Source organism: Echeneis naucrates, chromosome 11, assembly GCF_900963305.1.
Source record: "Echeneis naucrates chromosome 11, fEcheNa1.1, whole genome shotgun sequence".
NCBI classification, from domain to species: domain Eukaryota; kingdom Metazoa; phylum Chordata; class Actinopteri; order Carangiformes; family Echeneidae; genus Echeneis; species Echeneis naucrates.
In genome coordinates, this window is record NC_042521.1 from 7919563 (window position 1) to 7932343 (window position 12781).

Below are 12781 nucleotides of genomic sequence, written 5' to 3' on the forward strand. Positions count from 1 at the left end.
TGTCTCTTTATTATACCTCTCCTGTTCTCTTTTTCTGTCCATCACATTTACATGCACAAACTCTGATACATGATACTCATGTGTGAAGGTCAGTTGTTTGTGGGCTACATATGAAGGCAATAATACTTATGTATGTGATAATGTAAATAGTGGACACATATATGTACATGACTGCACATGTCCAAGGACATTTGCAAACACATATACTACGATAAGATATATACAATATACACATATACAAGTATTTATATACTGTATCAGTGAGAAGGACCCATGTGTACACAAACATAGACCCTGGTTTTCATGGTGTAATCTGGTTTGCATGCTTGATATTGGTGCTTTTTTGAACATTACTGATTTATTTGCTTGCCCAGTTTGTGTGAGCACATATTTCTGTGTGAATCTCCTAAATACTGTATGAGCTGCTGGGAAAGCGCTGAGCTGAGCACAGCACAGACACGGTGGAATGCAGATCCATCAGGTGTCCTGACAGTTTGGACAGTCACGGTTGAGGTTTGATTCTGCAGATGTGAATGTGTATGTTAATCCGCCTGGCTATGATTGGTCCAAGTGTTGATTGTCTGTGCTCTGACTTTTTTTTTTTTTTTTTTAACTCTTCAGTGAAGCCCAAAACCTATATGTGTTGGTATATCTATCTGTGCCCATCGACAGGTTTAAGTGTCTGTGCATGTGTTTTTGTGTGTGTTTAGTTTGACAACAGTGTGTGTTCATAGTACTGATACTGTAACCAGTCCCTCTGTTATTGTGTTAATAGTCCAGATGGCCAAATTAGCCGCTCCAACAAAGCAACAAACTATCTACTCTAACAAACACACACACATACACAAGGACACACCAAGCACCTGCTGGGTTTAGTGATGTTTACTGAACATGTACATGCATGTTAGTCACATAGCACAGACAGCCCAGGAGGATGTTTTAGTGAAAACAGAAATGGGCAGAATAATCACCCAGCTTGTGTTTTTCACATCTAATTGACTTTTCTGTCATCAGCATTTCTGTTGGACATTAAATATTGAACTTCAGTATTTTGTTTTACGAATAAAGTATTTGCAATTCGTGTCAGAAAAACTCAGGATATGAGCTAAAAACGAAAATACATTTAGGGAATACTCAATCTGCAACCTAATAATCAAACTGAATTAAAATATGATTGCATGCCTAAAGCTGACTTAATGACAGACTAAATAGCAAATAGAAGATAGAGATTGAAGATGCCATAGAATCTGGGTGAAGAACTCAAGAGTTTGAAGTGATGGGGAAAACATATTCATGAGCACAAAACATACATTGCCTTCATCTGCTGAGTATTTAGCACCCAAATAACATCATGAATGGTTTACCTCCACACTGGAATGTAATTTAATCCAACTAATCAAATAAATAATCAACACACCACACTGCTGCGGAGTCGATGCTTTAAAATAGGCTGAACATTTTACTACACTAGCCTACGTGATTAGTTGTGTTTCCGTCTCATTGACCATCAGTCTATACCTTTGAATATCAAAATACACCGTCAGGCATTTTGTTTGCCGTAAAACTAAAGTAAATAAACACATCAAGACAGTTTCTCCCTCCAGTAATGTTCTAGTGACAGCACACAGTGAGGGAGGACGAGCAACTGAGAAGTCCTCAGATTTGCATCATTTAACGTTCATTGGTATAAATGAAACATGAAGGAAACTAAAGGTTTATTCAAATAATTCTACTTTCAACCTGATCTCATTAAGACATGCCAGCAACCCCATCATGTGGGGCACTAAATTTAGGCAAAAATAGGTCATCAAGAGACGATGTCTCATTAAGATACAATATGACAACTGATACTTTTGTTGTATGCCAGTTTTTCTTTCTTTCACTGACCTGATTGTGGTTATGTTTCTTGGACTTCCCTGAATAGACACACAATCTTTTTGCCTTCTTTCTCTGGGCTCATCGACATGCATACTGACTGCTTCTGTCCAATGCTCAAAGTGAACCCAGCAGCTATGTTTCCTGAAAGTTTTATCATTTTTGAAAGTCCAGGAGAAAGAAGAGACTAAATGGCTGACGTTATGGAAATAAAAATTCTATACCGTGGTGCCTTTTAAGGAAAGCCAATGAAATAAGTTGTGTTGTTATTTATATGAAAAAGACGGCAGGGATTGAAGGCCGAGGTGTGCAAGAGATTAAGAAACCAAACAAGTAAGCAATAATAAAAGAACAGGAAAAAAAGCAGTAAAATAAGAGGAAAGGATAAAAAGATAAAAGAAACAAAAGCTACCTCTATACACTGTACTGTCAACATGAAAAATTGTGGACAGGGAGGAACAAAGAATAGAAGCCTGATTTTGTTTGTTATGGTGTCACAGTCCCAAAGTATTTGTACAGTCTTGCCTGTTGTGTCTGTCTTACCACTGGAGTGTTTTGAGTGTTACTGTCAAGATTAGCTCTCTGAGAGAATGACGATTGTATCTGGAGCGAAGTGTCGTCCCTGTCTGCCTACCTAATCGTCTTACCCGTCTGTCTCTTTCTCCTGGTCTGTCGAACCTGCTTCTCTTTCCACCCATTTCCTGCTGCCTCAAAAGTGCCTAAGTAACAAGGCAGGCAGGGATCCAAAACTCAAACTAAAAGAGAAGCGCTGGAAATTTCCTGGCATTGTGCTCAATGCTATCAATATGATAACAGACACAGGCAGTTTTAGATCCGTGCCAGGCTTCACTGGAGCAGTTCTTTGGTTTTAATTTGGCAGCTATGTTCGTACCATGGCTACATAATTAAAATGTGTACTTTCTCATAATAGCAAGTGATTATTTATAACAGTCAGAAAAATGTATCAGCAATGGATGCAAATGCAGATGTACCAGATGTACTGTTTGCTTTGTCTTTGTCTTACTCTAACATGTGTGTCCCTGATTCTCCATCTGTCTGTCTCTCTGTGTAGTAAATGAAGGAGGTGTAAGACAGGCATCCAACTCCTGCCCTGATCCAGGAGAACCAGAGAATGGGAAACGCCATGGCAACGACTTTAGGTACCCATTTGCACTTAATAGCATGCAAATAGAGACCGACAATTTCAGGTTTGAATTCAGGCACAGAGATGTAAAAAATATTTGTTTGCAAAGATGGAGTGCATATGTGTTTTCCTATTCTTCTCCATATCTGACTCTCAGCCTTCCGCTCTTAATGTGGTTATGTGTGTGTATCTGTAGCATTGGCAGTGTCGTGCAATTCAGCTGTGGAGAAGACTATGTTCTTCAGGGCAGTAAAACTATCAGCTGCCAGAGAGTGGCAGAAGTCTTTGCAGCCTGGAGTGACCACAGACCCGTATGTAAAGGTGAGAAATAACTCTCCACGTGCATTCACACAAGTGTTCAAAATTATTGGCCCCACTGCCAAGACTCTCTCAGATAAAGATGGAGGAAGAGGTTCTAATCATACATGTGAAAGTACTCCAAGGAAACACTCAAGCACAACTGCCTATGTAAACTGCCTCAAAATGATGCCAGTGTGCTGCTATGGCCTCACCTCAGCATAAATTTGTATTGATCAGCGCTGGTTTATAGTGGAAAAAGTCCAAATTCTGTTTCAAGCCTCTGGCAATAAAATCTCAAATCACTTCATAGTCCAGCGTTTGGACTGCCATTCCTACTCGACAACGTGCAGTGGTTGTATGCTTTCATGAAATTAGCAGTGATAGTGAGTGTTTAGCATCTGAAGTGTTTTTTTGTAAATACATTACAATCTTGGTGACCACTACTTCATGCAAGCACTACTTCTGCTCATTATTGGTCGTATGTTATGGGAACCAAATAGCGGTTTACAATTCAGAGACATACACAACCAGTCAAAGGTTTGGACACACTTTCCTACTTTCTCATTCCATTTGAATGGAAAAGTGTGTCCAGACCTTTGACTGGTAGTGGAAGTGGGACCATATTGTACATTTCTGACTCTCTTATCTCTTGTGTTTTTCATCATTTGTCAAAATGCTCTGACAATTAATCTGTTTCAGACAATTATTCTTCAGCTCTCTGGCTCTGGTTTCACACCTGCTACTTTTTTCGTTTCTGACTTACAACTCGTGCATAAATACAAACACACACACATATATGCACACACGTAATCACAGTGGGACCAAGACTGAGAGAGAGGGCATTTGTCATGTAAAATGCCAAAGCCATTTGTCATGTCTCCCTTCACTAGGCTTCAGACTGTGGCTGGAGACATGTACTGTAACATAAAAACCACAGTGTGGAGTTTTGGATCTCTTTGTGTCTCTCTGTGAGAGCGTGAGAGAGAAAGAGAGAATTTTTTTTAGTGGGGACAGGGAAACAAAGGAAACAGCTATGGTAAAAAAAAAATGTCTTAACTGCTGCTTCTACTTCTATTTTTGCTAGTCCAAAAGGAAAACTCAGTAAATCCATCATCATACATCATACAGCAAATGAACACCAGCTAATCTTCTGATGTGACATTTTAGCAAAATAAATTTTGATTATTTGGAACTTCGCTGACGATATGTTAATTGTTATAGTCCAAGTTATTATCCAATCTGTCATCAAATGACACCCTTGTTAATGCCTCGAAAGTTTTCAGGATCATCACTACTTTATTAGAGAGCAAATGATTATTTCCAGTGACATTAAGCCAATCGACTCGTGCATTTACGTTCGTGGGGTGATGGGCTCAACATAAAAGAGAGATTACCAGTGGCAGTAAAAGTCATTGCTGTTGTCCATTGAAGAAGAAGAATGAAAAAGAATGACTTCTGTTGCCATGAAACAGGCAACGGCCCCCCAATCAGCAGGGATGTCCGAAGGAAAGGAGACACTTTCTCCAAGATAGCGAACTTCTTAGCTGCAGGTGTAGATTCTTTAAACAGCAGATTTAAAAAAACAGAAATTTAGTTTTTCGATCACAAAGAATTGCCAATGAAAAACTTTTTGACGAAGCTATGACAAAGTGAATCATCCTGATCTGTGGTCGTTGCTAAGTAACTAGTGATTCTGCAATAGTTGATCTTTGTTGTTCTAATCATTTCACGATTGAGGGCACTGTTACTCCGGTGAGGTTCTCAATACAAGCTGTGTATACTCCACTATATTCACTCTGCACTATACAAAAAGGCCAACAGTTTATATTTACTGTGTTCAAAGTATTTTTTCTGAGAAGTCTACCTGTAACCACATTAAATGATTCATAGTACATGCTTGTTCACAGAATAATATTGTTGAAAAGTAGGATTTTTCGTTCTTTTTCAGTACTGCTCATGCAACTGTGTCGTTATTATACCGTATGAAACAGAAAGGTCTGCATCTTCTAAAATCTCATAAATTGCAGAATGACCATATTGGAAGTTGCTTGAAGAACCAGATGCATTCATCATTGAAACCTATCTTTCTGACTAGATAACCTTTTCCTCAAACATTGTTAAGATTCTCAAAGGAGAAAAGAAAATAGCTAAATATTGCAAAGGTGCATTTAGGACTGTTTTGATGCTGTAGCTGAAAGCATACGGTAAAATATAAAGAAACAAAAATCTTTTTTTTCTTTAGGACAAAAGGCACCATTGACATTTTGAAATAAAAAATACCCGTAAAGGCAAAAGAAAAGGGCTGGTCTGAAGCTACTGCGTGGGCCGTGTGTGGTCTTTCACTCTTATCACTAATGAGTTTTATTTTCAAACAACTTTTACCAGTCAGTAACTAGAATAGAATATTATCATCATGTAGGGATCCAATGATAATGTGTCACAATGAGGTTACAGCTACAATATGTTGCATTACAGGAAAACAGAAAATATATTACTAAACAGCTATTTACTGAAGGATTTTTATAATGATCTTCTTGGTCGAAACTGTTCAGCGAACTATTCAATTGTTGAGAAAAACACAAAAGGTTGAATGCCAGATCTTAATTTTTTAACAAGATTTTATTAATTAAGATGCCCACACACTCCACCTTGACACAAGCATGTTAATTTGGAGCCATGGAGTACCGAACAGATGCAAACACAAAAGTATGTACTGGGTCTGAAGGAAAATGGAATAACCTTTTGCTTTGTTTACTCCTCCACGGGTTTGCAGGTGCATGAAAATGAATAGAATTTCAGAACGAGCTCAACAGGTAAACTAGTACATGAGATGCTGATTAGCCATGATTGGGTTACATTTGATCACCAGTGAGAAACTGTATTCCCTAATTGTTCCTATTTAGTCCACTTTATTTCGTCTTGTTAAACAAAAATGGAAGGAGAGAAAGGCTCTGTCTAGCTGAACACATTTCAAATGTGACCTTTACATTCAGACCAGCCAATAGCCAATGTGGAAACTCATGAATAACATTGAGAGAGGCAATCTGTCAAGAAACATCAAGCCAGCGCGCTTATTAAAGGGTCATTACTGTCAAAACACTTAAATACATCTAAATGTGTCCACTGAATCATTAAAGGGAAAATAAAGTGTATGTATGACAAAAATCTGCCCTTTTTATCACAAGAGCAAACCAACAGAAAGCGACAGAGAGGGGAAGATTGTTAATCACTTTATTAAATACAATACAACAATTACAAAACTTAATAAAAATAAACTACAGAAACAGCCATCAAACTGCAATGTCCTTCTGTCCACTTTTCAACACTTTATGGGAGAGAGAGTCCATGTGTTGATTAATGGACAGATGGCAAGGTCACTGAGCCAACTCCCCCTCTCTCTCTGTCTCTCTCTCACTCACTCTTCTCGCTGTGTGTGTGTTCAGAAACAGATCTGTGTGAATATAATAATTTAACGCAGCGTCTTATATGTCAGCCTGATGCACACAGAAACAGTCAAACACATGCACACATGTTGACTGTGATACAAATAATGAAAACAAAGTAATAATGCCAATGGACAGAAATTAATGTGTATACACACTGTACAACATCTGCACTAAATGACTGTCAGGATATGTGATTGAGCGTGTGTGTGTGTATGTGGGTGTGTGTGTGTGTGTGTGTGTGTGTGTGTGTGTGTGTGTGTGTGTGTGTGCGCGCGTGCGAGCATACCCATTAAAGCGCTAACCAGAGTGAGGGACATTGGAACACTGTGTGCCAGCTTAATGATGTCATCAATCATCCTCCGTGTCTATTGGTCACTCTATGCTCCTGCAGGCAGCCTGTTAAAACAGCCAGTTTGGCTTTCCTGCTAAACCAAATCAAATCAAAACCTTGATCTAAACGTTAATCACAAAAAGTTATCGATGGAGGTATTTGGATGGGTTTGAAAGGTTACTGATTTGTTACGTTTTGTGACACTGTGATATTCATAAAAACTGCAATATGCCAGACTTGGTGGTGCCATATAAAACTTTCAAATATATTCTAGGGGTGAATGCGATTACGAGTAAACATGGTAGCCTGACAAATATTTGTATCCTTTTCAAAATAAAAGGTACACTATCACCCTTTTTTGTCAAAATTCAGATCTGAAGTTTTCATTTACCTGTTTAGCTGATTATATGTCATCCTTGTCAGAGCTGATTAAATGAGTTCTTTCCTTTTGCAGGGACAGCTCTTTAATTATTCATTTACTCTAATCATGAACCTCTTTTGATGAGGAAATTTCCCTGATAAGCAGACTAACCATTCATTAGAAATCACCTTATTTTAATAACACAGTTGAGTGATATGCATGCAGGAAAATATGCTCAATAATAATAATAATGATAATAATGGCGCATTATCATCAAAGCATTGCTGCTGCAGAACTCCATTATTACAAAAACAACACAGAAATTGTACGCTTCAGAAAACTCATAGGCCTGATTTTACTTAATATTTTCTTTGTCCACACCTTTAGCACAATATTCTCTTCACGCACTTTAGTTTGGGTGCAAGGTAGGGCACACAATCTGGAACAAGTAGGGGTTAAGTGTCCCGAGTATGCTTCAGCAAGTATTGCTGTATGGGTGACTGAACCTGAGCCTTCCACTGGAGGGGTAGCTCGCTAACCACAGAGGGCATCCTGCAGAGACGTTGAGTATGAGGCAGAGATCAGACCAAAAGAGACACTTACTAGTTTCTGCTGTGCTGGAATGGAGAACTAAGTCAAAATACTGTGTAGCTGGACAATGTCACAATTCGTAGTAAAGGGTTCGTGTTAGGGTTAACCCTAACCCAGGACTCCTTGCCGGTGGTTGTGGGGAGCTTCAGTTGTCCTCTGAAGCCACTAAACTTTGGAGACCTATGAACAAGGGCACTGGAGCTGAAGCTTTAGCAATGCAATCCCTGCCTGAAATATAATTTAATTTCGATCCACCTCCCAAGGATTTGTGTGCGGTTTTTGTCAATGTTATTTGTGTCAGAGTGGAATAGTGAGAGAGAAAGTGAGAATCCTGAGGGAATCCGGTTGATCTGAATATATAAATGTTGTTACACACACACACACATTCACACACCCCTTTTTCTTAGTGCCACAAGCCTAAAACATTCAGTTAATCTTACACATTCTTTTTGTACCAGATAGACCTCATTAAATATTTTAATTTAATCTTGAATTCATTATCACTTCAATGATAGTTTAGCCCTTTCGGCATTATGCCCTCTATACTATATGCCAGTATTAGAAATGATAAGGAGGGGATAAAGAGACATACACACAATTCTACACAGACAAACAAGCTGTCAGAAAGAGTAAGACCACAAGTAAGAAACTCTGGGTTTGGGACCTTGTGCTCCCACACACAGTGTGGTGGGCCTCTGGTCCGACTCTGGGCCCAGGTGATGGTCTCACTCAAACTTAGGGAGTGCCCACATGCATGTGTGGTTTCACTTGTCAGCTTGTGTTGGGTCACATCATGAAGAATTGTTGAATCCTGCCAAAAATGTGCTGAGCTGTTCATTCCATCACTACGTATCCATCTTTGACTCTGCTCCTCTATTGGGACACCTTCATCTACCTGGTGACAGGAAAAGCACAGCATCCTTCACTCCACCAGTTCCTACCAGCACCACCTGCTTCCCTTCCCCTGTCCACCCTTCTGCATCTTGTCTGTCCTTCGTTCCCCCCTGTATTCACCGAGGTGTAGCGCTGCCCTCTCTGCCACACAAAGGTCATTCCACTCAATAAAGATCAACAAACTAGCTTCCGTGGAAAGCTGGTGATGGTCATACACATGCGCTGAAATAATAAAATATTTAACAGCAAGACGATAAAGTTGAGACGCCCTGTGGTGTTACACAAATTCAGACCAGAAATGAAGAAGTGTGTCCTGAGCACAAGAGATCATCACCCTAAAATGCATTGAGAATTAGATAAAGAAGCATCAACTGGATTCAGTCGCAGGGAACTCAGGCAGAGATCCAGAAGTGAGATAGACAGGCCAAAGAGACATCAGGTGTCTCTAAGGTGTCTTGTACTTGTTCTGACACTCTCTTACAGCACCTCACGGACACACACCATTACACACAGAAAGACATACACAAACACACTCTGCTGTGGCCCTTTTACTAGTCCCTTGTTTTCAATCTGACCACCAACTCTCAGTGGCAGACAGGTGTGTTTGTGTGACTGGGACCACCTGAGAGTGTGTGTTTCTGTAGACTGCGTGGGGGCGTTAAATACGTATAAATTATGTCTGGATGCATGTCCTTGTACATCTCCTGTTTCCATGCTAAATGCATCTATTATTTTTCAGTGTTCTGTACATTTCCTTCTTCACTTTATGTACGTGTCAATTTGTGATGGATTGCACTGGTGTCTGTCTGTAAAATGTGACCATGTAAACGTTTGTGCTTAGATGGTTTTATTTTGGGTGTGTGTTTGTATGCGCATGGCTGTGAACCGCACGTGTTCCCGTGGCCTACCGCTGAACAAACTAATTAAGGAACAAATGCAGCTTCAAACCAACCAGAAAATTACCTCCCAACTCTAACAGGACGGTCCAAGGACAGAAAACCAGGTTCCCTATCACATCAAGTCAGACCAAACAGCCTAATAATGGCTTAGCTGGTTTATCAAACAACTAGCATGTGTCATTTTCAACAGCCCACTGAGTGTAACTTTAGCATTATTGTATCGATGTACAGTAATATTCTTCACTCAAACCCCATAGCTGTGCACTTCTCCAGCTTTGGTCAACTATTCAGGCATCATTGCTCCAATATCAGATGTGTGTTGTTCCAGGCTTCACTGGAGATGATTTCGTTCTTTTAAAGTTGAAATCTAATTATTACTCAGCTAGTAGATGGAAGTTGTTGACTTTTAATAGATTTTGAGAGTAAATTGCTGGTGAGTGTCTCTATCAGTCAATACTGCAACTCTGGCTAATCCTGTGGTATTTCACAGCCAATAGCTTCCAATTAAGTACTGCTATCCAGGGAGATGCCGCTGACAGTATCAATAACATCTATCTGATCCTCTTCTCTTTTCTTGTCTTCTCTTCTCTTCTTTTCTTTCCTTTTCTCCGCCAACTCTGTTTCTTTTCATCTCTCTTATCCCTGCCTTAGTGACATCTTTAATTGTTCCTTACTGGGCTACTAATGTGACCAACGTGTGCTATATTTTACTTTTGTATTTATTCATTCACTGGTTAAGTCACCTAAATTATTTGATTATAGAGGTAATTTTCTCTCCTACCATATGTTGAGTCAATTCTACAATTGCTACTATTAACAATGACCTTCTTTTCCTTTTCTTTTTTTCCCCCTGTTCACAGTCAAGACTTGTGGCAGTAATCTTCAGGGTCCGTCAGGAACCTTTACTTCGCCTAACTTTCCTATTCAATATGAGAGCAATGCACAATGTGTGTGGATAATTACTGCTTCAAATCCAAATAAGGTAAATTTCATTCTTTCACCCTTTTATGTCTCTCTGTCAAGTCAATTCAAGTAAATGTTTTTATTAAATGCATGGTGCTATTAATTATATGAAATATAAGTGAACTAACATAGTCAAGTTAGTATACACAAGCTAAAATAGGATATTGCATGATAACTTTGATGATGGGGTAGTAGATGGGGTAGAGTATGAGTAGGGGGTTGCATGTAATCTTCGAGTTGTATTCCTGAAGTATCTCCCGGGTTTTGCTACATTTGAATTTCTTGCATCCAGTCTAATTTGGTTTGATACAACACAGCGCATCTTACACACATTTGGAAAGTAAGTGGAACTTAATTTTTCCATAATTGAAATGTGTTGATAATTCATGTAGGAGGTACTGTAACTGATATGCTAGTCAGGGCATAGCAGTGTCTAATTCTGTGTGATTGGTTAATCCTGAAAAGGGGAGGATGATAGGCTGGAGGTCAGATGGACTGCTGCGATTGGTCGCTCCATGTCCCCAGAGAAATCTGATTGGTATTCAGGATGCACATCCTTATTCCTCTCAGGGTCACTGTGGTGACCACTCTGTTGTCAATGGCAACACCTGCGTCAGCACCATAGGGACACACATACATTAATGAGCACACAAACATCACACAGACACACTTTTTCATACATGTATGCTCTAATATGCATTGTATCTTATTTTCTCGTTCACACACACACACACACACACAGTTTCTTTGATTTTGCTCAAACTCTCTCTCTCCCCCTCCCCCCCTCCCCTCTTCTAACTCTCCTGCATTCTCGCACACAACTCTTCCTGTCACTGCCCAAGGCCTCTGTCTTAAGGCCTAGAGCAATACATTCTCTGTTGAAGGCTACAATATGTACGTGCCTGTTGAAGGCTACAGTACTAATGACCTCTGTACTCTCCTGGGGTTTATGTCTATACATTTGTGATGTGAAGTTGAAAATGAATGTGTAACGTGTGTGACATGTGATCAGAGATATCGTAAACACAATGCTTTAAAGGAAGACCAGATGAATTGTAGTTATATGAAGTTATTTTAATGGCTCGTTATCATAAAGGCTTTATTGATGGCATCTTTTCATGTTACATCTTCAGTGTTACATTACACCGCAGTGTAATGCACGATGTTTCATCGACTATTAAACATGTATACATTTTGTGTACTACACGGTGCCACACAGAATATTGTATACATATTGTATGACATTACATCAAACTAGGAGTCTTAGCCAGTCTGTAATTCACACTTTTCGTGCAGCGTTTCAGAGGCGAGGAATGTGGACATACATTCAGAAACACAGACATAGTGCACCACGGAGGCGCACTACTGTACGTAAAGGACCGCATTTCTGGTTCAGGGTTAGGCACTTTGTGTTCCCCTTTTCTCTGTCTCTGACTAAATAAGAAATACAAACCAATAAAAATGACTACAGTGAAATTCAGCGTGTAGTGTTAAGTCAAAGAGAAACAAAATATCAATCATTCATTGCCCATGGCCAAAAAGTAACGTTTGAAGAATAACAGGCTCAGTCTATGAATATGATTAAGCAACATCCTAGTAGGTAAGTTGTTTTGTTTCTTCTGTTGAAGATGAATCATAACCTCTTTTGTTTTTTGTTTTTTTTCTTTCGTCTTTTGCTGGATCTTGGTTCTGTCTGATTTTCATGGATCTGAAGCCCAAAGCCATTAACATCAAGCATAACCCAAAAGAAGCAGCAGCTATTTTTCAGGGGTTATGTGTTCTCTGAGAACTTGACATAAAAACGTTTTGTACTATATCAGTTCTACACGTTTTTGGAAATCTGAGAGTTAAATCCAGCACGGTGGCCATGTTCATCCTTCAGGCATTTATAGAAACTTTTTCATGACAAAGGAGTGAAGTCTAATTATAATACTAAGCTCATTTAAGGAGCCAAATGAAGATATAAAGCAAGAGGAA

At 39.3% G+C, this 12781-nt stretch overlaps 1 protein-coding gene across 1 annotated transcript in view; it reads left to right on the forward strand.

The window, feature by feature from the left end:
* csmd3b (CUB and Sushi multiple domains 3b) overlaps positions 1-12781 on the forward strand; it is a 210628-nt gene that overhangs the window by 108945 nt on the left and 88902 nt on the right. The window contains exons 8-10 of the mRNA XM_029514819.1: positions 2948-3035; positions 3216-3340; positions 10702-10823. Of these exons, the coding sequence (XP_029370679.1) occupies positions 2948-3035; positions 3216-3340; positions 10702-10823 (335 nt within the window). The remainder of the gene's footprint in view (positions 1-2947; positions 3036-3215; positions 3341-10701; positions 10824-12781) is intronic.